Raw genomic sequence first — 27,901 nt, forward strand, 5'->3', positions numbered from 1 at the left:
TTAACAAATACATTTGAAATTTTATTCATTCATATTAACCTACATCAAATATACATATTTAATCAAGATTAGAAAAATAATTAAATATTTCAGAACACTTAAAGTCGCACGTACAAAAACAGCCACCACCAGGGTGATGAGTATCGTTGCCATGCGACGCACTGAAATTAAATACATAAAACTGCATTTTATTTACACGTCACCCCCGTCATAGGTCAGGAGTGTGAAACCGTTTAGATCAGGGTTCAACGAAGCAGCAGTAAAAACTCCTCCAACAGAAGATTAAAGGATAACAACAGCAGCTACTGCTGCGGGAACCTTCATGCAACGAGTCGTACAGGGAGTAATGAACTGAGTATATCACACAACACAGATATTATAGTGAAGGTAGAATATCTCTTTTTAAAGATCGCTCTTTTTCAATTTGAGGTAAAGTTCGAGTATTTGCATATAAGAAGTTGCCTCTCGCTGGATTTACTCGTCATCTCGGCTGGATTTTATTTTATCTTTTTTTATGGAGTTCCAGCCAAAAAAACTGAAGCTGCTTTAAGAAATGTTTGCCTCCAAAACTACCTTATTCAGCAACTTCAGGAAAGGTCACTTGGATTGCAAACAAGTTTGGTTTTAAAAGCTAAAATGCAAAGAATAGATGCCGATGCTTAACTCCATGAATAGGTGAGAATTGAGCGTGAAGTTTGAAGCTTTACTTTGTTTTAGTTCAAGTTGAAATCTAGAAAAAGTCTTTAAAGTTATAGATAACTACTGAAGCCTCTGAGATGAAAACCTCTGGTGTAAAACATACATGTGTGTATATATATTAGTGATTAGTATAAGGGTCTGCATAGCGTTGTGATTGGTTGGTGTGCACTGGCGGGGGTGTGATGGGTCAGACCTCGTAGCCATCAGGCAGAGATCTGATCCTATAGGCTCATCTGTGGATTAAAGTCATTAAATAAATGTCGCTCAGGCCTCATCCGGCCGTGACAGCGTTTGTGTGGCTTTATAGCTTTCTCTTTTAGTGTTTGCACGTCACAAGCAGCATTAACTATGCAGCACAAATTCACAAGTAGCAGCCACAGATATCGTGTTCGTACTAGGCACAATAATCAGGCTGATCGATGGCAGCCTCACAGGTCTGTCCTGGCACTGTGGGGGAGCAGCTGGGTGCAGTCATACAGTACATGTTCCCGCCTGCTGACATATATGGGCGGGTGTGTTTTCACTGCAAGTGAGAGGAGTGTGTGTGTGTGTGTGTGTAACCCAGTGCTATCTGTGAGAGCTCTATCCTCTGAGAATCATAAATCACCGTTGTTGATATGATCAGCTGCGGTTATCTCAGGATCCAACACAAACCGGGCCAATAAGTCAGCTGTAGTTCCTGTTTGTTAGTACCTCCTCTTCCCGTGTTTTCCACCGTCGGTCATGCAGGTTTTAGGCCGCAGAGCTGCATCAAGGCAGAGAAAAAAGAGATAAGACAAGAAGAAAAGTACTGCAATATGATTATTATACAGCTTTAATGAATGATGTAATAAAACATTTGCTGTAAGAAATCTTATGTGGCAGCAATTTAGAGAATAGTTTAAGAAAAAACAACCCCATGAAAAAATTATAGCTTAGAAAAATCAAGAGGATTAAAAATCCTCCAAGTCATAATATTAATATTCAGTCTAAATATTTTATAATGTTAATTTTGATTTTTTTTTAAATTAATTATTTTTTAAATCTTTTTTTATGTGTTCATGTGCATGTATGTATGTATATATGTGTATAGATGTGTGTGTGTGTGTAGATATATATGTTTGTGTAAGTATAAAGGTAAATTTGTATATAATACTTTTTATTTTTCTTCCTTTTCCCTCTATTTTAATAACTTAATTTGAAAAAATAAAATAAAATAAAATAAAAAATAAATACATAAAATATATATACATATATATATATATATATATATATATATATAGACACAAATTTTTACATTATTTTTGTTCAGATACATATGTTTGTGTAAGTATATGTGTATTTATGTATGCGTATAAAAGTACAATTTTTTTTTTCCTTTTTTCCCTTTATTTTATTGATTTTTTTTTGTAAATGATAAAAATGTAAATATAATTCTTATATATTTTTATTTTATTTTTGTGTAGATATGCAAATATTTTTATTTCTATTCTTATTTACCACTCTTTTTATTTACTTTTTATTTTAAAAAGATATCACATATATATAAATATATATATATATAGATATAGATAAAGATATAGATATATAGATATATAAGCACACATTTGCTATTATTTTTGTATAGATAAATATGTACAAATATTTTATTTTTTCTTCTTCTTTCCCATTTTATTATCAGTGTATTAATTTTAAAAAAAAAATTATATAAGATTTACATATACATTAAATATATACTATTTTCTTTCTCTTCATTTTCTTCTTTGGAGCGTATATATGTGTAGTTTTGAAGTATGTTTAAACTAGCCTTGGATTTATTTTTATTTTATTTTATCATTATAACTTTTGTGCCTGTATTAAAAAAAAGGAAAAAAATCTAATTAAGAGAAGTTAATAAAAGCAGTAAGGAAGCACGTTCCTTGTTCCAGATGTAAAGTCGTCGTACCTGGATCTGCTATCTGCTGCTTCTTGTTGTGATGAACTATCTGATTCTCATTGGTCATCTTCACATCCTGGTCCTCCACGTAGTTACTGAAACACGGCAAGAAAACGACAGACACAGCAGAAACAAGTTAATCCACCGTGTCTGTGGGAAACTGGGACAGGGAGGGAAACATCATGGAGGTCTGACTGATCAGAAAGTCTGAGGACGGCAGGTCCAGGTCTGGACACCAGGGATGAGGCTAGAAAGGAAGGACCGGGACATCACAAGTCAGGCGTGTGGTAAGGAGGGTGTGGGATGACTGAGGACGAGAGGGGGGGCTGGAGGGATCGTCAGTACAGGGATTGACCACAGGGGGATGCTGTTACTCACTGTTGGTGGTGTCTGCTGCCGCGGGGGCTGAGAGGAGAAGAACACACCTCTTTTTCAAAACAAGACACAAAGGCTCAGTCCAACCACTTCCTTTCAATTCTCTTTTTAAAGACCAATCATTTCCAGACGTCAGCATCCCAAGACCAGCTTTGACATTTCAAATAAAGGAAGTGAAGTGAAAGTATCTACATGTGAACATATCTGTGCTCTCACTGAACTCCTCAAGGTGACAAAACCAGCCCAACGGCCTGAACAAAACTAGCTCAACAGATAAAACCAGCCTGAGTCAGCCCGAGGCCACAGGAATAAATAAAATATGTAAAATACATGAAACACTTTTGTTGTCAGGGCACACACTCTGGTAGAAGGTGGTCAAGACTTTTGGCCTTAAATAAACGGTCTATATTTAGTCTGCTGAGTGTTTTCAGTGTGTAACAGCTCTGAAATAAAGCTTGTTTTAAAATATCAACACATCCTTCAAACCCAGCTGACCTGATGACAGTGTTCCTCTCCCTGTGTGCGATGTAAGCGTTGTCCGTGAACAGGATGGTGTGATACGGCACCACAGGATCACAGGTGGGAAGGATTCCTCTCCCCACGTGGCTCACGTTGTCCAGGACGCCGTTATACACCAAGAGGTCGTCCACCAGCAGCTGCGCACACACAGATTTAAGATGAAGAACATCAACAAGAGGAAAACCATGATTTCAGAGCAGGTAAAGAAGCCTACCCCAAACTCCTTCACTCCTCTTTGAGGCGTCTTGGAGTAGTTCCACAGTTTGATCATGGACACCGTGACCGGCTGATCGAAGATGACGTACACTCGATTCACCTGAGAGGAAACAATCGATGCACTTAGAAAGAGCAGCTCCTCTGCTGATGGACGCATTAACGTCTCGTTGTGTCCTCACCAGTCCTGGGAGCACAGGAGCTAACCACATGTGCCTTCCATCGTGAGTGCCGCTGACTCCGTCTATTAATTTATCTGGAGTCCTCACGTCACCGCTCACATTGTCCAGCACGTTCACGCTGTCTGGGAACGCAGCGATGTCTGACGGGTGAGAGGTTGAGGAACAGACGCAGATTAAACCTACATCAGGGACTTTTCACACACACAGCTTCTCTCTCTGTTCATCAAATAAGCTAAGGTGATACAGATGATAAATGATGATATGACTGTAAATCAACCAGAAGCTCCCTCAAATAAAAACACAGCTTAGGACAGGATACTGTTGTCGCTGAGGGTGATCTTCTCGTGGTTCTGGTCGTAAAACTCGAGGCCGTTTAGGCCGATGTAGTACGGATCTCCCCATGTCGTCAAGAGCTGCAGCTGGAAAATGACTGAGAGGAAAAGGTCAAGGAACAAACGACGTGTGTGAATCACAGCTGGATCAGGAAGTGGCCAAAGTGACTCCATGAGATTTAATTTCATCCTCCAGTTTTTTTATTAATAGTTCCTGCTATTTCCAACTCTGAATTACCCCAAATTATGAGAAATTATGGAACTGATGAAATTTTAAGTTAAAAAAAAGCAGCATCAGGAATGCTGCTATATGACGATAGCTCAGAGGTCTGCAACTCAGCTCACCAGAGCCACAAAAACAACTTTATCTTCACAATAAAAAACAAAAAGTAAATAAAATAATATACATGTTTAAGTCTAGTAATTTTTTTTTGTAAATAATAGTTTTTTTTAATTAATAGAATTGAGATGTGATGTCTCACTTTTTTATTTTTTAGAAATGTGCAAATATTAATTTTTTTTTTCACATGTAATAAAATCTGCAAAAGTTTAAAAAAAATTGAAGATGGCAAAGTTTAAAACTTTTAATTAAAAAAAAAATTATATATTATTGTTTGGGAAATTTTAAAAATTGGACAAAGTAAAAAAGAAGTGAAATGTAATAAATTTGCGAAAAAAAATTAAATAAAAAAAAAATCAAAATTTGCAAAAATTTCACAGAAAAGAAGTTCAAATTTTTTTTTGCAAAAGTTTAAAAAACTAGCAAAAATGTTAAAAAAAATATTTTTAAAAACTGCATCATTTTTTCAATTTTTGAAATGTAATAAATTTGCAAAAATTGTTGAAATTAAAAAAAAATCCAAATTTGCAAAATTCAAAAAAATTTCGCAAAAGTTTAAAAAACTAGCAAAAATTTTAAAAATTATCTTAAAAAACTGCAAAAGGTATATAAAATTTTTAAAATCAAAATGTTTGCAAATTAAGAATAAAAAAGAAATTCAAGCCTAAATAATATATACATTTGTGTACCTCCAATATGGCTGCACAACCAGGTTACTACCCAAATTGCAACGTCAGTGCAAAAATTCTATTCTCAGTCCAAAGGTTGCTGCTTGTATGACTCACTATCAGATCATCAGTAACGAGAAGCTGAAAAGAAATTGTGCCTTTGTTTTCTGCTCTTTCAAAGTCTAATTCACAAATCACACTAATGACATATATGTGCAAAAAAACCTTCATCCTCTGAGAGTTCTGACTGAATTTACTGGCAGACTTCAGGGACACATTTATCATCTTAAGGTGGAATTGTTGTGTGATGACAACAATGTATAAACAAATCAACTGCAATTAGCACCAACTCTGAGCAGACGGTGAGGATCTCACTTTCTCTGCACGGTGTCATTAGTGTAAGAATGTGTGAAGCTTTGCAGAAAGGCTTGTCTGCATAAAACAGGATTATATTTTTCTGCAAAGAAATGCGTTTAAATGTATGCAAACAAAGCTGGCACACAGCGATGGTATTTACTCTGCAGCGATGGTATTTAATTCTTAATCCCTTTAAGTGTTTTCTGTGAATGAGACGGTTTCTTTTCAGCTCACATTGTGCACAAACGGGCAGAAACCATCAGAACAGAGAAATTATTTACCATAAATTCATGACATGTTTACAAGGATACACCCACAAGGCATGATGGGAGCTTCGTAGTCCATGCTGGCCAGCTCCTGCTTCTTACAGCCTCCTCTGAAATATTAAATGAGAAGATTACGAGACTTTTTAAAACTTTCTGATGTAATAAAAGTGCTCGTTAATCCAAGCCTGACTCCTACTTGTGATAGTCCTCTGCGCCCTTGTTGTCCGTGGGTTTCTGGAGGAAATCTATGAAGAGGATCTCCTGAGCAAAGTCAAAGTGACAGTTGCCCGGTCCCTTCCTGATCAGGAAGCCCTCAGACGGGGAGATGGCGACATCATCCATGAAAACATGAATCACTTTCACCTGGATCAGAAAAGAAGTTTGATTAAAATTACGCTGTTAAAGGATTCATAGTGAACTCGTGTTGCTCTGCCGTTCAGACTGCAGCCTCGTAGCAAACACTGTTTGGACCTGGATCAGGGAACAGGCAGAGGAGGACTCAGCCTACTCATGCATGAGTCTTGACTAATTTATTGAGTTGAGAAAAAATAGCACATTTTGTGTTTGTTGCAATGATTTTAATGTCAAACAGTTGAAAACTGGCTCAGCTGATGCACTCCAAAGCTCGAGTTATTGAAGCAGAAATCCCATCTGGGACAAATTTGTGCCTTATTAAAAATAAATCCAAACAGAGGAGGTTTTCCTTGTTATTAGTTAGGTTTATGAATAAAAATATTTTGATATTTTACCCAACTTTGTGCATGAAAATCACCACTTCCTCACCCCTCTGTAGGAGTCCTCAGGTGACTTGTTGTAGTTCCAGATTCTGAGTCCTGCGATGGTCTGGGTCTTGCTGAACGCCACGTTTAGGATGTGAGGCTCTCCATAGGAGAAAGGGATCAGCCACATGTGCTGGTCGTCAGTGGTGATGTTATGGCCGTCTATGATCCTGAGCGAAGAAAGCAAAATGATCAGATGATGCTCTCCAGGAGTAACGTTTTTTTTGTTTTTGTCTTATTTTCAGTAAAAATTGTCTTTTCAGACTCAATATGAGCCACATTCACCTGATCAGTCCAGAAAAATGTCTTATTTCAAGTTATTTAAAGACTAAAATGAGGTCTGAATTTCTTGTAACAAGGAAAAAAATCTGCCAAATGTTTCTTGTATTAAGACATTAGTTTTGAGCAAATTTTGCTTGTTCCATCGGCTAATTATTTTATAGTTATAGTTCCTGCATTCCAACTATGAATTCCCCAAAATTATGAGTAATTATGGAACTGATGAAATTTTAAGTTCTTTAAAAAAACGACATCAGGAATGCTGTTATATGACAATAGATTGGGGGTCAGCAACTTTTCCTTTCAAAGGAGCCGCTTGACCTCAGCTCACCTGGATTAAAGTCAATCCAGAGCCACAAAATCGACTTTATCTTCACAATGAAAAACAAAAAGGGAATAAAATAATATACAAGGTTAAAGTCTAGGGACATTTTTTGTAGATAAGAATTTTTTTGATTTATGTCTTTCTTTTTTATTTTCAGAAATTTGCAAAAATTAAAAAAATAATTTTAAAGGTAATAAAATCTGGAAAAAGGTTCCAAAATGTTTAAACATTTCCAAAAATTAAAACTTTTCATTAAAAAAGTTTTTATTTTGGGAAATTTCAAAAAAAAATGGACAAAATTCAAAAAATTGAAATGTAATTTGTTTTTAAAAAAAAATGAAATTAAAAAAAAGTTAAACAAAAAGTGAATAAAATAATATTCAAAGTTAAAGTCTAGTGACATTTGTTGAAATTAAGAGTTTTTTTAATTTATAAAAGTGAGCAGGTGATTTTTTTTTTCCATAAATTTGCAAATATAAAAAAAAAACAACAACTTTGAAATGTAATAAAATCAGCAAAAGTTTCCAAAATTATTCAAACGTTGCAAAGTTTAAAACTTTTAATTAATTTTTTTTTTTTTTGGAAAGTTTTTTCAAAAAATGGACAAAATTCAAAAAATTGAAATGTAACAAATCTGCAAAAAAAATTGAAATTTAAAAAAATATAGCAGGGAAGAAAGCAAAATGATCAGATGATGCTCTCCTGGAGGAAAGGTGAAGGTGGGAAGTGGAAACTGACATGAGACGTGTCCAGAAACACTGTAAAAAACTAAAATTTCATCAAGTTTTTGTCTTATTTTCAGTAGAAAATGTCTTTTCAGACTTAACATGAGCCTCAATCACCTGACCAGTCCACAAAAATGTCTTATTTCAAGTTATTTAAAGACAAAAATGAGGTCTGAATTTGTTGTAACAAGCAAAAAAATATTTCAAAAGTTTCTTGTGTTAAGACATTAAGCCACTGGCTGATTATTTTACTTCTTACAAGAAATCCAGATCTGCTTTTGTCTCTAAATAACTTGAAACAAGACATTTTTGGACTAATCAAATGATTGTGGCTCATCAAGTGTAATAAGACAAGTTTTACTTAAAATAAGGGAAAAACACTCGATAAGATTTCGTTTTTTGCTGTGCAGCAGATGAGGTGTGAAAAAGGACAGTGTTATTTATCACTGCAGAGCGTTCGCAGCCTGACGTACTTATCGAGCGTCCGCAGGTCGTGTCCGTACTCAGGCAGGTCGTTGAGGTCTCTGGGTGAAGCAGCCAGCATGCTGAGATCTAAAGGTAGGCTCTCTCCATCCTTCCCCACCACCTCCAGGCCTGTCAGGCCCATGTAGTGAGAGTCCCCCCAGGTCAGCATCAGCTCTAATCTAAGGCCTGGAGACGGAGACAGAGACACAGAGACAGAGACAGAGTCAGAGAGCTGCTGTGAGACTCCAGCTGACAAAGAACGTGAGGACGTGACGATGTGAAGGTGTTGATTGTCTACTCACACTTTCCCGAGAACATGCCGGGGATTTGCTCCATGTTTTCCTCAGATTGGCTTAAAGAGGGGTTGAGGTGAAGCTTCAGCTGAAAGACGACACGAGAATAAGAATAACACCAGAACTGTTTCATGGCGAACTGTTGACATTCTGAAATTAAAGCTACTGTGAGGAGGATCTGCTTTGATGTGACTGCAGCGCCACCTTCTGGCCTGGAGTCTCTTTGTTTGGAACAAAAGTGCTAGTGCTACGACGATAGACTGTATTTAAGGTGGACAGTGTGGCTCCCCCATTTACCATTGTACAGTTTGGAAGCCAAAATTCAGCAGTAACAGGCGCCGCCATTGGCAGCAGTTGTGCAGCCAAAGTCTGTGCAGTAGAGACTGGGAGAATCTGAGTGGAGCCGAGTGACAAAAATAATATATTTTTTTATCTTTCAAGAGTCTAATCACTTCTTGACTCTACCTCCTGACATATTTAACAATCCTAGAAAAAAATACACAAGAACGGCAGCTGTCAATCATCGTCAAACGTGACGTAGAAACTTGTTTTTAACCTCGTATAACTAATGAAAACGAAACTCTTCAGAAAAAAAGGACTTAAATACAAGACAGCCAAATGATTTCTTCAAATCATCACAACAATCGGACAGGAGAAACATTTCTACCAGGTGTATTAATTTTTTAAAGTTTGACCACAGCCCATCTGGAATGACTGGGGAGATGGATTTTTTGACCTATCTTGCAGCCAGCCACCAGGGGGAGCAGTTTTTGTGGCGACCTTACTTCGAGCTGAGCAAGATGACCTCTATTTCTTTTATAGTCTATGGCTACAAGATACCCATAGGCTAACGTGACAACAAGCTAACTGTCAGTTCGTACAGTAGCTTATCTACCAATCAGAGCTAACGTAACCTCACTCTTCATTTTATTGATAGACTCTCAAGTTTGAACAGACCACTGCAGAATAACTGCTGACTGTGGGTTGGAATCAACATTAGCATAAACAGTTTAGCCCTTTTAGCCTTTAGCTTGTGCTCTATCTCTCTCCTGTTTATCTTTCTTCTGCTCTTTTGTCCTTTTTCTGTCAGACAGTTAGGCTCCAGTGTCCACCATCACTACAAAATTAATCACAGAAATCATAAAGAAATCGAAACTTCATCATCCGACGTGGTGTTGTCATAGAGATGACCGTCTCACCTGGAGGTCTTCCTCTCTGAAACCAGCCTGTGTGAAAGGTCTCTCCTCTCCCTCGCCATCAGCCGTGCGTGGTCTCTGCAGCTCCTCCTCGTACACCAGACCCTCAGGACCCTCTCCTTCACTGAGGAAGGTTTCATCGTAGCGAGACATGGCCTCCAGGATGTCATCATCAGTGGTGAACAAGATGGTGTCACCAAACTGGTCCAGCCCTGAAGTGACAGGAAAGTGAAGGGGGTTAATAAAACTGAAAGAAGTAAACAAGCGGCGAATGAGGGTTTCTTTCTCTGTTTTACCTCCGGACAGGGTCCCAGAGGCCTTGGCGATCTCTCCTCTGAAGATACACCGTCCATCCAGCAGCATCTCCACCTCCTTCACCCCCCGAAAGGAGTGGATACGTGACTTGTTGTAGTTCCACACTCGGATCATGGCCACGTGGAACAGAGCTCCAAAGTCCAGGAAGATGGTGTGGTTTCGACCCGGAGTGAACGGAGCGAGCCAGAGGTGCATGTCATCCTGCGTACGATTCACGCCGTTGATCAAGTTGGTGACCACACGCGGATCTTTGCCGTACGCAGGCAGGATGTTGATGTCTGGAGGGTCGGCGCTGATGTGAGCCGGCTGCAGAGGCTCTCCGCTGGAGCTGAACACCTCCAGCCCGTTGAGGCCGACGTAGTGGCGGTCGCCCCAGGTGGAGAAGATGTTGATGACCAGCCTCTGACCCTGAGGCAGCACGGGGATCTCAAACTCATCCTCCCGCTCCGTGGAGGGATCGTCATCAGGGTTTTCACACGAGGTCGCCTGATTCACGGAAGGGGAAAGCGGGCTCCTGGGCGCTGTGGAAGCGTTCACTGGGAGCGTGGGAGGACCGCGCCCCTGACGCTGGAGGAACTCGTCAAAGATGTCTCCTTCGAAGCCCATGTTGGAGATGCGTCCTCGCTGGCACTGGTTGAACTTGGTGAGGGAGTCCCAGGACTCCATGAGGGAGTCGTCCTGTTGGCTGTGCAGCTGAGAGCGCGCGCTGCTCTGCCTCCTGCTGGTGCTGACGAGAGACATCGGCTCCTCTGGAGGAAACACAAAGATTCACTTTTATCACCAACGATGAGGAGGAAATAATAAAACTGCTGTTATAGTTTCATCAAATCATGAAATTCTGTCTCTTGTGCGTCACCTTTCCATAGAAATGTCTGATGATGTCAAAATCAAAGGCCATAATCCCGTTTTAAACAAAGTCCTTTTAAAAAAACACTTTATGTTCACAAGCATTATGAAATCAGAATCTTCAGTTTCGTGCCACTAACTCCTGAAAATAATCAATTACAAGCAATAAAGTTTTGATGCAATGGAAATTTTGTCCCCAGCAAACAGGGCAGATCAGAGAGCGCGCAGCTAATTGATTCCCTCTACTTAGCTTTGAATGAGAAGCTAACATTGCGCTTGCAAAATTAAAGATAAGAATGCTAGCAGCTCACAAACACAAAGTCTAATCCAACTGTCATGTCACTATCAACTCCAGAAATTTATTTTTCTTACAGCACATGTGTTGAAATGCTGAAGCAAAAGAATGAAAACGGGGAATAAAACTGCTGTGAAAAAGAAGAAGCATTAGAAAAAGTAAAAACAGTAGAAACAGTAGAAGAAGAAGTAAAAGTAGTTTAGAGTATTAGTTGAATGACAATAAAGTAAGTAGTTGAGATGTTTTAGTCAGATTCACCCTCTGTGTGTGTGTTAGCTGTTTCTGTGTTCTTAATGACATCATCAGTCAGTAGACAGTGGTTACCATGGTGATGATGATGCGTCAAGGAGACATTGGAACCTTTGGTGATGATGATGCGTCAAGGAGACATTGGAACCTTTGGTGACCAGTGATTAAACTCTCGAATGAAAAAATATAATGATTATTTTTGTCACCCAGCTCCACTCAGATTCTCCCAGAATCCCTCATCGTCTCTACTGCGCAGACTCTGGCTCCAGACTGCTACAATGGCGGCGCCTGTGACGGGGGAATTTTGCTTCAAAACCGTACAATGATAAATGGCGGAGCCACGCTGTCCACTCTATATACAGTCTATGGTATTAGGTTAGACATGGGTCTGAAAAACCTGCCTCTGTGCCGAGACCATAAGGGCTATCAGCAAAACGCTAACATCATGAGAATCTAAAGACTCTGACAAACATAGTGATGTGTTTTACATGTCTGTAGAGCCAGAAATGTGCCCAGAGTAGCGATCTAAAAAAGCAGTGACGAATGGTCTTGAGCAGAAATTTTGGATCAAAGTTTATATGCGAGTGAATGAGAGAAGAAAATGGTTTTGTCTGATATTTGGCCACATACTAGCCAAAGTGTCCAATCTTTTGCCTGGATATCACCTTTGTTAGAAGCAGGGAAAGTGAGGGAATGTTTTGATGTCTTTTTTAAGTCAGTAGAGTGAAGTTTGTGGTTTTTATGGCAATTTGTTTGGGAGATTTCTTCAGGAGCAGCCTCCTTCACTCTGGCTGAAGATGTTCTGCACTGTGGGATCTCAGGTTTCAGTGGAAAAATCTGAAAATTTTGTGTTGCTTTAACAGTGAAATCTCAAAAACTGTTTAAGATATCTAAAAGTTACATCATACCTAAATAGCTGAAAGATCAGTGAACATTTTAAAGAAAAAATGAAGTCTGTGAGTGGAAGTATGCTGAAGTTTTAGCATCTGCAAGTTAAAGAGAGTTTCAGGCGGTAAAGCTGAAGTTTGCCGTTCATTTTAAAGGAGAAAATTTTGTCAGTAAAAGCTGAATAAATCGAAAAGTTTAAGGGTTAGAGATATGGAAAATCATGACACACATTTCAAGAAGGGGCTGAATAGTTTGAAGGGTGTAAATCGGACAAAATGTGAGGACTTTTTAGCGAACCAAAATGCTGAATCAGCATTTCAGCATAAGGAATAAATATGGAGATTTCATGAGTGACTGATCGGCTGTTTCCTGCCAGCGGGAGCCTGAAGTTGTGAAGCAAAGAGGATATGAGGTGATGTGATTCAGAGTCATTTTACTCACTCTCTCTGCATCCTGTCACCATTCTGTCGTGTTTGCAATCGAGGACTACGCTTGTGAATAACTGGATTAACTCCTTTGTTTTCTGATTCTTTCCACAGCGATCATTGATTTTATAATCTCCACAATCTCCTCGACAAACTGTAAACAGACACTGCTTTCCTGGTGTTTTGTTTTACTAATTTTTAATACCGACTGACACGGTTTCACCAGATCTCAAGAATTAATTGACACCCATGAGTCAGTCAGCATCAAAAATTCACCGAGGACAAGGTGACATAACAGTTAAAGCACAAAATATGGGATGAAGGAGTCCTCCATCCTAATGATCATAACTCTAAGGGAGCGTCTTTTCTTACCTTGGTTTGTCAGCCCAGCAGCTCGGAGCTCCTCGCCCGCCCTGGCGCCAGACGCTGTGTTTCGAAACGAGCTCCTGCGTCCGCTGATTGGCCGTTCAGCCTTCTGCTCTCCCAGCTCGTCATTCAGGTCCAAAGAGTTCCCCTTCCACTGGCCCCCGTTGGGCGTCCTCTCCGCCCCCCTGCACACTCGCCCTGGGTTGCACGGCAGCTCGGGGAGCATGGAGGATGGTGACGGAGACTTGGGCTCAGCGGAGTGTTGGGGCACCAGCCACCGGGGCCTCTCCCTGCTGGCCTCGCAGCCCTCTGGGGCCCCTCTGTTCAGAGGCTGCAGCCACTGCGGGGCCACGCGGGTGGAGGACGGCTGGGTGGTGACCGTCTGCTCCATGGGTGCGGGCTGCTCCATCTGCTGCCTGAGGGGAGACAGGGGCTCCTTGGACAGGTCGAAAGAGTTTCTGTGTGAGGAGGAGGAGGAGGAGTGGCGAGCGGAGGACAGAGGAGTGATGGGCGGTAGAGGCGTGTGTGATTTCTCCTGCATGTCCATCAGAGCGTGTCTGGCAGCGTCTGACGGCTTCCGACTTAAACTGGAGTGTCTCTGGATGCTGCTGCCCTGCCCGCCCTTCCTGTCCTCATGGCGCTGGGGGCTGGCGCCTCGTAAACTGTGTCCTGAAGACACAGGGCTGGAAAACAACGAGTCCGAGGGCTGGAAATCCTTCAGGTCGATGTTGGTGCTGTAGTCAAAGACCTGGTTTCCACAGCCCTTCTCCAGCTCGCCTTCAAACACCAAGGTGCTATTCAGATACAGCTTAATGTGGCGTGCACCGATGTCCAGGTCCTAAAAATTGAGACAGATTTCAGCAGATTTATTAAAGACATGCAAATAAAATCAACCAAAAAGGACTTGTTGATGAGTGGAAAAGCAGGGTTGTTTCTTTCGAGATGACTTGAGAAACTCAGAGGAGTTTATTTTCCTGTTTCCTGTTTGCAGAATAAGCGTGCTAAAAGCTAACAGTAATTAGCAATCTCAAAGACATGGCGGCTGTAAAGAAGTGGCTGAAGTCCAACTCAGATCTGTGTGATCCTCTAGGAAGTAAAGCACTTTAACTCAGGTTAAACTGCACCACATTTTCCCACCGAGAGCTCCTTACCTTCCAGAGTCAAGACATGAAGTCGCTGTAGACGTCTGGAGTCACACACACACACACACACACACACAGACAGAAACAAGAGGGTCTCTGTGTGTGTGTACAAGCAGCAGCGAGGATGAGGAGCAGAAGCCCACGTTTCCCACTAACGCTAATCCTCTGGAGCTAATCTCTCGCTGTTCTACATTTGGACGGCCTGACTGGCAGATCAGCCAGCCACAGAGGAGCAAACCACGCCCCTGACATGATCACACCCCCGACGGTCTGCCGTGTGGTGGTGACAACACATAAGCATGATGGATTTGTAAGATCCTGTTCTGCATCCAGGAAAACTAATCAACTCTTTGCCCAAAAAGAGGATAAATCAAATCATCTGTGGAGTGGATTTCACTCCAGCGTGATGAAAGAAACAGAAATAAAAAGCGCTTACATTCAGGCTTCTGTTGTAGTTCCAAATTTTGATGCGAGATATCCCGAAGTCGAGGCAGCGCTCCGTGTTCCTGATGATGAAGTAGAGCTGGATGGGCGGGTGGAACGGACACGTCCACATGTGGCGCTCTTTGGTGGTCTGTTGATCCAGAAGGAGGCAGAATCAGAAATGTGAGCTTATAAACTCTGAAGGGTGGATGCAAACTCCACCTGATGTAAATATCAGTTTATGGAGGACAGCCTAAATATTCTTAAAAGCAAACTTGGCCAAGCTTTTAACTGATTTTACCTATTTATTTATCAACATAAGTTCTGAATTTATTCTGTTTAAAAGCCTGAAATCTTAATCTTTTAGAGTTAAACATACATTTATCTTTTTATCTGTTTTAACTTAATAATTTATCATATTTAACTGCTTCTATCAGCTTCTTAGTTACATTTTTTTCTCTTTTCCTGCTTTAGTATTTTATCTTATTTGTTTCTTACAGTGGCAGATTCAATTCACTTGAAAAAACTCTCCGATAAAAACAGGAATTTTAATTATTTTTGATTTTCCTGTTTTTGTAAGATACAACCTCGTAAAAACAGGATTTCCCATGATGCTCCGCTGTAGGGATGTGTACCGAATTTTTTAGGTACTGACCAAATTATTTCAAAAGTACCCGGTATTGATTCATGTAAAATCAAAAGGTTCCATATTTTGGTACCTAAATGCATCCTTGTGACTGTACAGGAGTGGAAGAGAAGGCGATTTTCCACGCTGGACATGAACGCAGCATTTCAAGGTTATATATTGAAGAATAAGTTTGTTAAATTTTGTAAAAAAAACAAACAAACAAACAAAACAAAACAAAACAAAAAAAAAAAATAAAAAAAAAAATATATATATATATATATATATATATATATATATATATATATATAAATATATATATATATATATATATATATATATATATATATATACATATATATATATATATATATATATATATATATATATATATATATATATATATATATATATATATATATATTTATTTATTTATTTATTATCAAAGAAATTGATATTTTTACCACATAAACACAAAAAACTACAGAAATTGGTACCGCTGCGTACAGGTACCAATTGCCAGCTACCCATCCCTAATTCGCTGCATGTTTTCGTCGCTAATCAGAGGCGCGGGGTTGATACAGGTAAGTTAGACTTTTTACTGTGTTTTGGTAAACAGTTTCATGTTTTTTTGTTAAAATGATGATTAAAGATTTTCAGAATTCCTTTAATTTTCAGATTCCTGTTTTTATGAGATAGTATCTGATAAAAACAAGAAAATCAAAAATATATGTGTAAAATGTTGCATGTTGTAAAAACATCTTACTTTACCTCCAGTGTTTCCTCATTAAGGTCTCCTGTTAGATTTTAATCATGTTGTGCTCTCCCTGTGCAGTAGGGGGGGTGTGTTTGTGTGTTAAAGGTGGAGGGTTGCACATTGGTGTGTGTGTGTGTGTGTGTTTATGGGGGGTTGTTGGGCCACTTCAAATTTTTATTTTTTATTTACTTTTTATTTTCTTTTTGTCAAGCCCTTTGTGTTACCACCTGTGTATAAAAAGTGCTTTATAAATAAAGTCTAACTGATTAATTGATTGATAGAGCAGCAGATATTATCATCCAGGATCCCAGAGGCTGCTGATGCTGCTGATGCTGACCTTCATCTTCCCGTTGACGAGTGCCCCCAGGTTTCCAGGATAGTCAGCGTTCCTGATGTCGAGGTCGTGAGGTGAGACGTACAGCTTCTTGTTCCTCAGACAGAAGAACTGCAGCTCCGTCAGCCCCACCTGCAGAGCGCTCCCCCAGTTCGACAGGATCTCCATGGTAACGTACAACGCAGGGGTGACTTCGGACGAGGACCGCCGTCTCTGCAACAGAAACGAACAGAAGTCAGAGCTTCGGTTTGTGTATGTCTCCGTCACGGGATAATTCACTCTGAAGTGTGAGACGAGTTACTCACTCACCGGCTGCTTGGAGTCTGCTTTGACGCTCTGAGCCAGGCTGCTGCTGCCGGGGCCTGCTTCCAGTTTCTCCAGAGCTCGCAGCAGCTTCTGCTGTTGCCTGAACAGAAGTACGACAGCGTCAGCGCCGCTGCTCGCTCTATTATCCCTGACCTTCAGCCGGTAATGGTGATTGATGGCTGAGCACATCCACGCTGACAAATTATTCCCCACGGTCAGAGGGCGTGAGCTCCGTAAATCCCTGTTTGTTTATTCTGACACTGCAGGAAGTACGTTTACTATCATCTGTGGTGGGAGTAACGGCGTCAGATTCACGAGTAATGATGAGAACAAACATGTTGACACATCTTTAAGAAAGAGCTGATGCTAAAGTCAACTTTTCAGTAACAAATATCACACAGCTTCCTGTGTGTGTCTGTGTAACCTCAGTCAGAGAGGATCTCATGCAGCGTCTTTGGACCAAACCAACTCCAGGGAGAGGGGGGGTGCTTTTACAAGTTTGAATGTAAGGCACAAGAAGCCCACTTCTTTTGATTTGAAAGAATATCAGAGATGATTGGCGCAGATTTAAAAATAAGCGGTTAATCCAGAGAGATTACAAGTCGGGGATGTAGCGAGAGACACGGTTAAAAAGTAAATATGTTTAATCTGAGCGAGTGCCATGCGGTCTGTGGGTTAAAACTGGTGTTTTCAGGATGGGAGTAAAACAGACGCCACTTCAACGTGAGAGATGGAAAAGACAAAAAGAGACAAGAACTGAGAGCAAACCTGCTCAAAAACTGACTTCTTTAGCAAAATTCAAGTTTTGAAGGCTGGTCACAAACAGAGGCGCTCCTCCGTCACTCAGAGATCTGGATTTATAAACACCATGAGTATGTCAGCATACCTCGGTCCCATGAGTGTGATTCTGCTCATCGCCATAGTGACACTGCTCTCATCTTTGTCATGGCTGTTGTGGCGCGCTAAGCCATTCATCATCTGGTGTCCCCTGCCCTAGATAAAAAGAGGCAAAACAAAAACAGTCAGGGACACATGAGCTTTAAAGGAAGGGCTTACATCTAAGCTAAATCCATGATAACATCTCTGTGCTGAGAGAAACCTGAAAAATAAAGGACGGCCACCTGAGATGCTAAAGCAGCACATCACAAAAATAAAATACGCTGAAAAAAAACAAGTGTAGTTTCAGCCTTTTAGGAAACAGATGTGAAACCTGCCTCCACCAAAGCTTTTTAACATACTCATCTGATGTTGCATCAATTAAAATTCCTACTCCAGATTCAGGCGTCTTTGCTAAAAATAGACCGATATCTAACCCTGCGCTTCCCTCAAAGGTGCTCAAGAAAGCAGAGAGCTGCGTGACTTTTTCAGAAGTTTATTTTTAGGACTTTCAGGCAGGATTCAGAGTCCAGCTCAGCTCTGAGGCAGCAGGGAGAGTTACTACAAATAATCTGATTTCTTTAGAGAGAGGACCCAAACCTCTACACTGTTAAATCGGAAAAAGAGTCTGAAATCTAGACACATTGGATCAAGAAACCAAATGAAGTTAGTTAAAATTGGACTCATCAGATCCCTCACTCATTTGTTTCTGCTTATTGATTTGTGTCTTTATCGATTCCTCCTGTGATTTTTTCTGTACAAAAAGTAGCTTTACAGATTTTCTGTCAACATTAAATCAAGTTACTAAGTGAAAAAATATCAAATCGGTCACTGAATCTGAATATCACTCATTAATATGTAGGAATAGGTAGAAATTACATGTGACGCTAATTGCTAGGCGCCGCCCTGTTGGCTATGGTTGCCTTTTGCAGCAGCTCTCTCTTTTCTGTCTGTTTCTTGTAATTCTTTGTCTCTTTTTCGTAATCTTTGTATTTAGAGTGGGTCATTACTTTGTACGGCTCATTTGTTGGTCGTGGACACCAAACTTTTTGTGTCCTCAGTGATATTTTTACTACTTTTGCTCCTGTGTTTGTCTGGAGATCCTACATGTAACCATGGCTGCATTGTTTACATGTGAAACCAGCTGTTAGCAGCCTGTAGCATGTCAGTGCTAGCTGGTGCTAGGCCAGATGTTTCCCCACAATGTGAGGAGAAGGAGGCGAGGACGACGTGCTGGTTCTCAGGTGTGAGCTAAGAAGTGACGACATGGACCTGTCCTTCCATCCATCGTTATTGGGAACGTAAGATCTATCTCCAATAAGATGGACGAGCTAGCTGTGCTAACCCAGCAACAGAGGGAATACCAGAAGGCAGAGTAGCATCATGCTATTCACGGACATGGCTAACAGAGCTAACACCAGACACCAAGGCCACATTGGAAGAGCTTCACCTGCTGTGAGCAGACAGGATCCAGGAGACAGAGACTGAACAGACTGCTGAAGAAGCTCAGTCCTGGACCCTGTGGAGGTGGAGGCTGGCTGACTGGACAATGATGGACAAGCTGTCAGCATCTATTTTCTTATGGAGCTTTTTGCACTTTCTATACACTTTCTTACTTTTATTTTCTTGATTGCTGCTATTCTATTCTATTCTAATGTTCTGTTTTGTTATACGTTATTGACTAAAGCATGCCATCTAGTGTCTTGAAGTGGTTATAGCACATGTTTCAGTTGTTTGGAACCTTGCCGTAGTTATGAAGCCAGCCATGAGCCTGCAGTAACTTTACTTTCAGTTACTAGCTGTGATATGTTTCTGTGATGAAAGTTAAAATTCTATTCTGAACCCATTCTACTGCTAGCATATTAATGCAATTCCCCATATACGTTAGCATCAAGCTAATGTGATTTTGTTCATATGTTTTTTTAGGAAACAGATTCTCAATAGGAACCACCTGAAGAGCTTAAGACCTTGATAAATACATACTTCTGTGTCTCAATGTGACAAACTTCAGTATTTTTCCTTGGTTTACACACTCTAAAAACAGGAGAGGCCTAACTGAGGTAACGACAGAAGAAGGCGTAAGTCTGACTGACCGTGTTGCGGCTGAAGAGCTCAAAACTCTGCAAAGGGTCGTTCTCTCTCTGGATAGCCTGGCGCACCCTGCACACCATCTCCTCCGGGTCCTGCTCCTCCGTGGACGCCTTTTTGGCAGCTGAGAGAGGCCTCTCCGCACGGCTCCATGACCCTGAGGGGAAAACACACGTGGTTTGGACAACAATCAGGCGTCAGATGGAGCTTTGTGCAGAAACTCAACTCATGCGTGTAAAGATGTGTATTTAAAAACTTACTCTGACTGTCCCAGCTGTCTTTGGATGGAGGCCGGTCCAGGGTTTTGCTCTTCACCATCATCGGCTTGATGGGGATAAAGCTGTCGATGCTTTCTTTCCTTTTTGCTGACAGAGAGCGTTCAAGTTTGCGACCTAAAATAGAGGAGGAAACATTGTGTATTTACACGGCTAACCTTTCCTCTTCGTCTCCACGTGAGGAGGTCACAGCTGATGAGGCAGATAAAGGGACAGACCTGCTCCAGTTAACTAAGGCTGATCCTGAAATCAATGATGAATTCAGCTCTGCAGAGACAAACCTTTAGGCGTGGGTCCAAAGTCGAGGACGATGAGGTTTGCTGAGTCCAGGTTCCCATGGGAGGCGCTGGTTCGGGGGCCAGAGGAGGACTTGGAGGAGGACAGAGGCAGCCCCAGTTCGTCCAGACTCTCGGTGCTCTCCTCCCTCTCGATCTGCTCCTCCACCCACTCCTCGTCGGACTCCTCCCCCGCTGAGCCGCGGTTGCTCCGCCGCATGCTGACCTCAAGGCTCCTGCGCAGAACCTAGTTTACACATGTCAGCACACACACGCACACGGTCACACATGCATGTTGACAGCTTAAGTGTCCCCCTGATTTGTTGGAGCACCACTGAAGAAACGTCATAAATTAACACCAGGAAATGATTCACAGCGTCTCGTGTGTTACTCCTACCTTCACCTCCTCAAGGTTGAGCAGCACCTTCTCATTGTGCTCCTGGTTTGTTTGGCTTTGGATCTCCTGCCTGGAGCTGAAGGAGCGTGACAGCTTGGCGGTGTCCCTGGGAGAGCAGGGGCTACGAGGCGAGCGTGGACTGGAGCTCTGCGTGAAACGAGGGGATTGGACGGAGAAATGGCAGAGATGGAGAGATGCTAAGTAGTACAGACAGCTGCATCTGACACAGAGGAGCCCCTCCCCTTGAAAAAACACCCACACACAGGCTCAGTGGGCATTGTTATGTCTTCACTCTACCTCCATGTCTACGCTTTCATAGGGCTCAAAATCCTCAGGGTAGAGATTTTCTGGGGAGGTTTTCAAACTTGGTCCTTCCTCTGTTCGAATCTTGACAGAAGCCTAAAAAACAAGACAAAAGCACAAAATTCATCAATTAGCAAGCTTAAATATTTAAGTTATAGACAATTTATGAACAAAACTTGTGACTATTTTTCTACATAAATCCATATTATCCTGAATTTAGAGTTATTCAACATTTCTCTGTCAGACTTCGCTCCCTAGAAATGTCCCTCATCATTTTTATCACAGTTTAGATAGAATTTAAAAGAATTATGGCTCAAAAATCCCAAGAGAGAAACCTGTCCCTACAACTCTTCATTTAGTGATGCTAACACAGTCCACATTTCCTTTATTTTTTTCCCTTGTGCTAACTGCAAACTTTTTTATTTTTTGTTAAATTTTTAAGATCACAAATATTTAAAAAATGCCAAGTTTTCTTAATTATTAAAGTTCTTGAATTTTTTTTCTTGTAAAATTTTGCAAAATTGTTCAACTCTTTTTTTCAATTTTTGCAAATATTTTTTGTTGTGTTTTTGCAAATTTTTTTGATTTTTTTTTTTTAATGTATGTTTTTTTTTTACATTTTTATTTGAATTTTTTGGTAAATTTCTGTAAAATAAAAAAAAAAACATTACATGTATAATTTTGTAAATTAAAAGAAACGTCTTGTTATGAAAATTATTCACTATTTTTTAACTTTGCATAGAGTTTTAAAAAGTTTTAAAGTCTTAATTGTGAAGATAAAGTAGATTTTGTGGCTCCTGAATGACTTTAATCCAGATGAGCTGAGGGAAAATGGCTCCTATGAAAGTAAAGGATGCAGACCACCTGACCTCCATCAGCTCATATTTCTGCTCCTTTTCTTCACAGTTTGGTCTTTATAACATCTTTAGTAAGAAGAGCAGAAAATGTTGGTAACACAGCTGATGAACAGTTAATGCGCCCCATGTACAGACAATCATTCTGATGAAATATTGATGAGGAGGAGCTGAAACATGACACACTTTCTTCAAGGTTCACACCAAAAAGGATGGGACCTCAGCTGATTTGGGTCATGTGACTTTGGAGCAAACCAGTGCTGATTTATAGGTTTTTTTAACGGGTAACACGGTTTACGCAGATTTCAAACACAATGATTATTTTGCACAAAAAAACGCTGAAAATAATAAACACAAACATGTATTCTAGTGTTAATTTTGAAGAGCAAACTTTTTGTATTAGATGGAAGAGAAACATCAGCCAAATGACCCACTGTAAAATTGGTCATTGCTTTAAATAAATGTTTAGGAAAGAAGGAAAACATCTATTTTGACAGCCTTCAGTGGTTATAAAAGTTGTAACAAGCTGCTACCTGAACCCATTCTTTCCTCTGGACCTTTCCTGGGGCGGTGTGGCTCCTCTTCCTGTGGGTCTGCTCCAGATTACGGCTGTCTTCAGTTAGCTGGTGGGCGCTTCTGCAGACATCTGCCGATGAGTAAGAGCAGAGAACAGAACGTGAGCAGCTCGCGGCGGACTACTGCCTGCGAGGAGGAGGAGGAGGAAGAGGAACACGCTGGCTCGTACACAGATGGTCCACAGCACACAGAGAGGAAGAACTAAGAAGTGGCTGCCAGCTACAACTGTCACTATCATTTATTCACTGAGGACTGGGCAAGAGATGGTGCCATGCACGATACAAACTGATGAGTGCTGGCTATTAGCTCGTCCTCCATATGGTCTGAGGAATGACAGAAGCAGTAAGAAGAGTATGAAGTGACGCCTTCTGTTTATGAGTAAAAATAACTGAAAACTCAGGAGCAACATTTCCCCCTGAGCGTCAGAAAGATGAAAGAATGATGAGGTCTTACATAAGAGATTTTACTTTAAAGAGTGTAGGTTTATTTTGGTCGGGCAGCGGCATACCTGCTGTACGCGCCGGCCTTCTGGCGTGAGAGGAGGAGACAGACTTGTGGTTCTTGGGCTGCTTCCTACTGGCTTCAGCGTTGGCTCCGTTCAGATAGATAGAAAAACCTTGCTCGAGCTTTTCCAACTCGATCTCTCTTGGATTTTTGACTTTAAGGCGCTTTAGGATCCTGAAGGGGGAAGAGATACGTGTGACAACTTTGAGAATAACGACTAAAAGAGGATTAAATCCATGACTCATAACTTAGAGAAGGAGACGTGTGTGATCTCTGCTCTAACTCTTGTTTTTTAGTGAATCCAAGATGTAAAAAGAACAATCAGTGCTTTTATTAGGCAGCGCTCAAAGTCATGTGTGTCACCTCTTTGAAATCCTATCTGTCCCCTCCCCAGCAGCCCGTGCTCACACTTCACCTGTTTTTGTACTGGAGGCTGATTAAATATTCATCCAGAGCGTCGTCTACAGCACAGGCAAGTTCCCCGTCTTGGCACGTCGGACTCTCCTTAAAGAATACGAGGAGCAGTAAACACACACACACACACACACACACGCACACACACACACACACACACACACACACACACACACACACACAGTGTCAGGAAAGCCTACATCAGCTGTTTGAGGACGACGGACTGTCACGATGCAGCATGTGTAGCAAGAGTATTCACATTCACAGACAGTAAACGCATCACAAAATGAATGCAAACAAACCGCTCCAGGCTCGAGTACATAAAGGATCACTACAGAGCATGCAAACACATGGTGCATCATTTCTGAAATGTGTACCCTGATTTTGTTTTTGTTGTCCAAAATAATTGCAGAAAAATAAAGAGACAAAGATTTTGTGTTTATGAATCCATGCTTGAAAAATTCAGGCACTTCTGAAAACATGGGATTACTCTGTACGAATTAATCATAAGTGAAACAAAATGACAGAAACAACCTCTATTACATCGTGCACTAATGTGTTTTTGCATAATGCATGGAGTGCAGCTCTTTCAAAGAACCTAACAGGGTCAAACACAGACTGAGACGACAGTGACTATTTTTGTTTGGAAGTCATGCTTCACAAGATTGAAATGAAATCTGTCGCATCAATAAAATTCTAAAAATAAAGGCTCTAACAGGTTCCCAATGATCTCATCCAAACCATACAATTACCATAAAGCAGGGGTCTGCAACCTGCAACTTTCACAGGAGCCATTTTTCTACTACTTTATCTTCACAATAAAGACTAATAAGTGCATACATTGTCAAAACCTAGTGGATAGTTATCAAAACAAGTAGTCCTTTAAAACTTATGAAATTTTACATGTGGTGTCTAAGTTGTTTACTTTCAATAAATTCATAAACATTTAAAAAAAAAAATGTGACATTTAAAGAAATGATAAAAAAAAAAAATTGTACATTTCAAAAACTTCAGAAAATTACAAAAATGTCAAAACATCTTGAAATTTCAAAAATATTCAAAAATAAATTAAGAAATAAGAAAATTGCAAAAAATAAAAAAAGGAAGTTTCAAAAATGTTTTTAAAAATTAATAAACAAAGAAATAAAGAAATTGCGAATATCCAAATGTACATTTCAAAACTTTCAGAAAATTGCAAAATTTCTAAAATGTGCGAAAATGAATAAGAAATAAGGAAACTGCAAAAAAATAAAAAAATAAAAAAAGTTGCAAAAACTGAAATTTTGAAACTTGGCAAAAATCAAAAAAAGAAAAATGTATCAAATATGTAAAAATGTTTTTTTTTTTTTTTTTTTAAATTTGTAGAATTATTAAAAAAATGTAATTTTGAAATTTCAAAAATTTTAAAAAAGAAAATATAGTAGTTTCCCCTTAATTATTTAATTTTTGAAAGAATACTTGAATTTGTTAACACATATTGATGTTATTGCTGAACTCATTGTGTTTTTGTTTTTTGCCACTGTTTTGCTACATATCATGTATATTGAGCCGTTACCTTGGAAGTTAATTGAATCCATCCACACAGAATTTCAGAGCCCCAGGTCGAATTCCCTTGCCATAAAAGCTCTAAGTTTATGCTATAGCCAGCATACATTAATATGTAGTAATATGTACATAAACAAGTGTATCTTGGGAGTTGCATCAGTCATACACAGCTCATGCCATTCTTTTTTTTTTGGTTTTAAAAACAAAGTATCATGCAAGATGAGGGAATAATTGACAAAGCCCTTACTTAGTCTCTCTAAATGCTCTATGCTACAGCATCTGTAATGTCAGGAGCAGGAGGGAAACAAAGAAAATTGAAGGAGGAACAGAGAGTTCTTGTTAGTCTCAGAGTGGAGGGAGGAAAACAGAGAGAGCTGTAAAAAGATGGCATGCACTGTAGCGATTAAAGCTCGGGAAATCAGACTGCTTCCTTAGAGTGGTTAGAGTAACATGACAGATGATGTGAACTCCCTGACAGAGCAGATGAGTCATTACAGAAAAGGATGTTTGCTCACCTCGTTATCCATTGTGTGCCTGCGGATGATGCTGTTCACATAATCCGGACCCAGATTTCAGAGAGGGACAAAGATTCCTCCGGATGCTCATTGAAATCTCTGATGACTTTCATCATCGCTGCAGGGGGGGAAACATACGAGCACCCCAAGGTTACCTGTGAAATGATGCCTGAACTACCTTGTAAGCAGTTTCTAAAAAATGTCGTCCCACCCACGGGTGGAAGACAGGAAAATAACCCGCTGTTTCCAGGCAATCGCAACGCATCTTACCTCAACTGTGCGTTCAGGAAAATAATTTAATAAACCTTGAGATCCAAACATGCAGGGGGCTGACGGCTAATTTTGCTTTTTTTTTTTTTTTTACTGGCAGCAAGTCAACAGTCATTTTAACAACACTGACACAACACGGAAAGATGAATCTTCTTTAAATCTCCATTTCACTTCCATGTTTCCCTTGAATTTGCAAAAGAACTAAAAATAAAATAAATAAAATAAATAAAGTACCTGGCAGAGGACGCTCTGAGCAGCCAGTCAGCTCCGTTAGCACTGACGCTAATAACAAACCAAGGGCTCGCTAGTTAGCATTAGCATGTAGCTATCTGGTCAACGTTAGCCGAAACAAATGCTATTTTTGTTCTCATTTTCTCACGTCATCTTATTAAAAGCGCATATATCTCAAACTAAGACTTACCATCCGTGTACATTCATGTTTTACCCGCCACTTCATTAGTAATAAGCGAGTTTTAACGTGTTTTCTCATGTGTCCAGTGTACAGTGTTGGTTGGTAACCAGGATAGCTATCCACCAATCGGAAGCGTCGTCTGAACTAGCCACGCCCCCTACCCTCTCCTCAGCCTCTGCTGCTGTTTCCATACAAGCCTCCACAAGATCTGCAGAAACACGCACCTCTGAGGCAAAGAGGTAAAAAAGGTGCACAGAGCAGAAGACTTATCCTCCTGACTACCAGGGGAAAAATAATGTACAATCACAAAGTTTTTAAGATTGCCCAATCTTTGTGAGATCATTAGAATACTAAATACATTTTTTTGGAAAGAAAAAAAAAGTTTTTATTTTTTAGATATCATGTGTCTACTACAGAGGACATCGGAACATGTGAAACTGAACCTTGATGGCAATCATATAGTGCCAAAGAAAATAGCAAAAAGTGGATATAAGAACAAGTTTAACTGTCCATTTTCCTTTTTGTTTTGCTTTTTTGTGCTTAGTTGCCCTTACAAAAAAGAAGCATACTTCAAGTTCATTTTATTAAGTATACTGAAGTAAAGGTGAAGTGTTTTTTTCAAGTACACTTTTTACAGCAAGTGTACTAATATTAATATACTAGTAGTTTACTTACCAGTGTACTTTCTCAATACTTATTGGGAATAAATTGGCCCATTATAGTTTGAAAAAAGTATACTATAAGTATTTTTTTAGGTTAAAAGAAGTAAACTTTGAGTACACTACTAGTTTGTATTCAAGTTTTATTTTGTACTGCAAGTATACTACAACGAAACTTACGCGTATACTTTAAATTTACTAGTTATATACTTCTAGCACACTTCAGTTTATGAAAGTATACTGCGAAGTGTACTGCTGGTACACTTTAAGTCCACTAATTATATGATAGTAGTCTACTTTTAGTTCATAAAAGTATACTAAGAGAATACTAAAAGTATGTTGTCAAGTTAAGAGTAGTAAACTTTGAGTACAGAGCTAGGTCATATTAAAGTTTTATTTGATACGGCAACAATACTACAAGTATTCTGCAAGTATACAACTTATAAACTTCCAATCCACTTTGTAGTCTATGAAAGTGCACTCTGAAGTATACTTCAAGTCTCAATATAGTGAAAAAAAATCATAACGCTGCTAGTTTTATCATTTTTAGACTGTAAGTATACTCTGAAGTTCTTCTTAAGTGAACTTAACATCAAACTTATATTTGAGTTTTTATTTATTGTTTTCGAACCTAAAAATAAAAGAATAGAATAAGCACAGAATAGAATAGGCACAGCTACAACCCAAATTCACTTGAACGTTCGGCATGTAAGTTTGAGTATTTACTCTACTTTTCCTTTGTATGTCTTGATCAAAAGGTTAAGTTTATGCCAAATACACAGACTTTTCCTTATACTTCTCAGTTAAAGCCAAGTATACTTAGACTTTCTTACACTTTCAACTATAGGCTAAGTATACTTAGACTTTTAAATATACTTTAAGTATAATCTAAGTATGCTTACGCATTACTTTGTTAAGTATTGCTGGGATAAGTACATTGAAAGTAAACTGAAAGTGTACTGTCTTGAAAATAAGTATACTAATAGCATACTTTAATAAACTTCTTTTACGTAAGGGTGGTGTAATACTTCAAAAAGCA

The 27,901-nt window shown here is 39.7% G+C and overlaps 1 protein-coding gene across 3 annotated transcripts; it reads right to left on the minus strand.

The window, feature by feature from the left end:
• On the minus strand, positions 1-26,332 carry katnip (katanin interacting protein). Of its 3 annotated transcripts, none has more exons than XM_074663267.1 (28): positions 26,213-26,332; positions 25,522-25,639; positions 23,463-23,551; positions 23,052-23,221; positions 22,501-22,613; positions 21,108-21,209; positions 20,811-20,957; positions 20,420-20,660; positions 20,124-20,255; positions 19,869-20,020; positions 17,786-17,892; positions 16,903-16,999; positions 16,597-16,806; positions 14,891-15,028; positions 13,319-14,150; positions 10,225-10,992; positions 9,932-10,140; positions 8,742-8,820; positions 8,448-8,625; positions 6,650-6,815; positions 6,063-6,229; positions 5,912-5,976; positions 4,223-4,333; positions 3,904-4,043; positions 3,723-3,824; positions 3,485-3,645; positions 2,624-2,709; positions 1-1,444 (listed from the first exon to the last, which is right to left on the minus strand). In XM_074663267.1, the coding sequence occupies exons 2-28, from the start codon at positions 25,531-25,533 to the stop codon at positions 1,386-1,388; spliced, it is 4,833 nt and encodes a 1,610-aa protein (XP_074519368.1). In that variant the 5' UTR covers positions 25,534-25,639; positions 26,213-26,332; the 3' UTR covers positions 1-1,385. The 3 variants fall into 3 exon arrangements, with proteins under 3 accessions (XP_074519368.1, XP_074519369.1, XP_074519370.1); XM_074663268.1 differs by lacking the exon at positions 26,213-26,332 and adding an exon at positions 26,026-26,087; XM_074663269.1 differs by lacking the exons at positions 1-1,444; positions 2,624-2,709 and adding an exon at positions 2,719-3,019.
• Positions 26,333-27,901: the final 1,569 nt, after the last annotated feature.

The sequence above is a fragment of the Halichoeres trimaculatus genome, unplaced genomic scaffold (genome assembly GCF_033239565.1).
Source record: "Halichoeres trimaculatus isolate MK-OKI-2021-1 unplaced genomic scaffold, fHalTri1.1 fHalTri1_scaffold_23, whole genome shotgun sequence".
NCBI lineage: Eukaryota > Metazoa > Chordata > Actinopteri > Labriformes > Labridae > Halichoeres > Halichoeres trimaculatus.

What these genes read in the sequence shown, in the direction of transcription:
- katnip (XM_074663267.1), bottom strand. An exon ending in CTGAGGACTCCTACAGAGGG is followed by an intron (nt 6,230 to 6,649) that starts GTGAGGAAGTGG and finishes TTTCTGATCCAG; the next exon opens with GTGAAAGTGATTCATGTTTT. An exon ending in TCCCATCATGCCTTGTGGGT is followed by an intron (nt 4,334 to 5,911) that starts GTATCCTTGTAA and finishes TTTTCCTCTCAG; the next exon opens with TCATTTTCCAGCTGCAGCTC.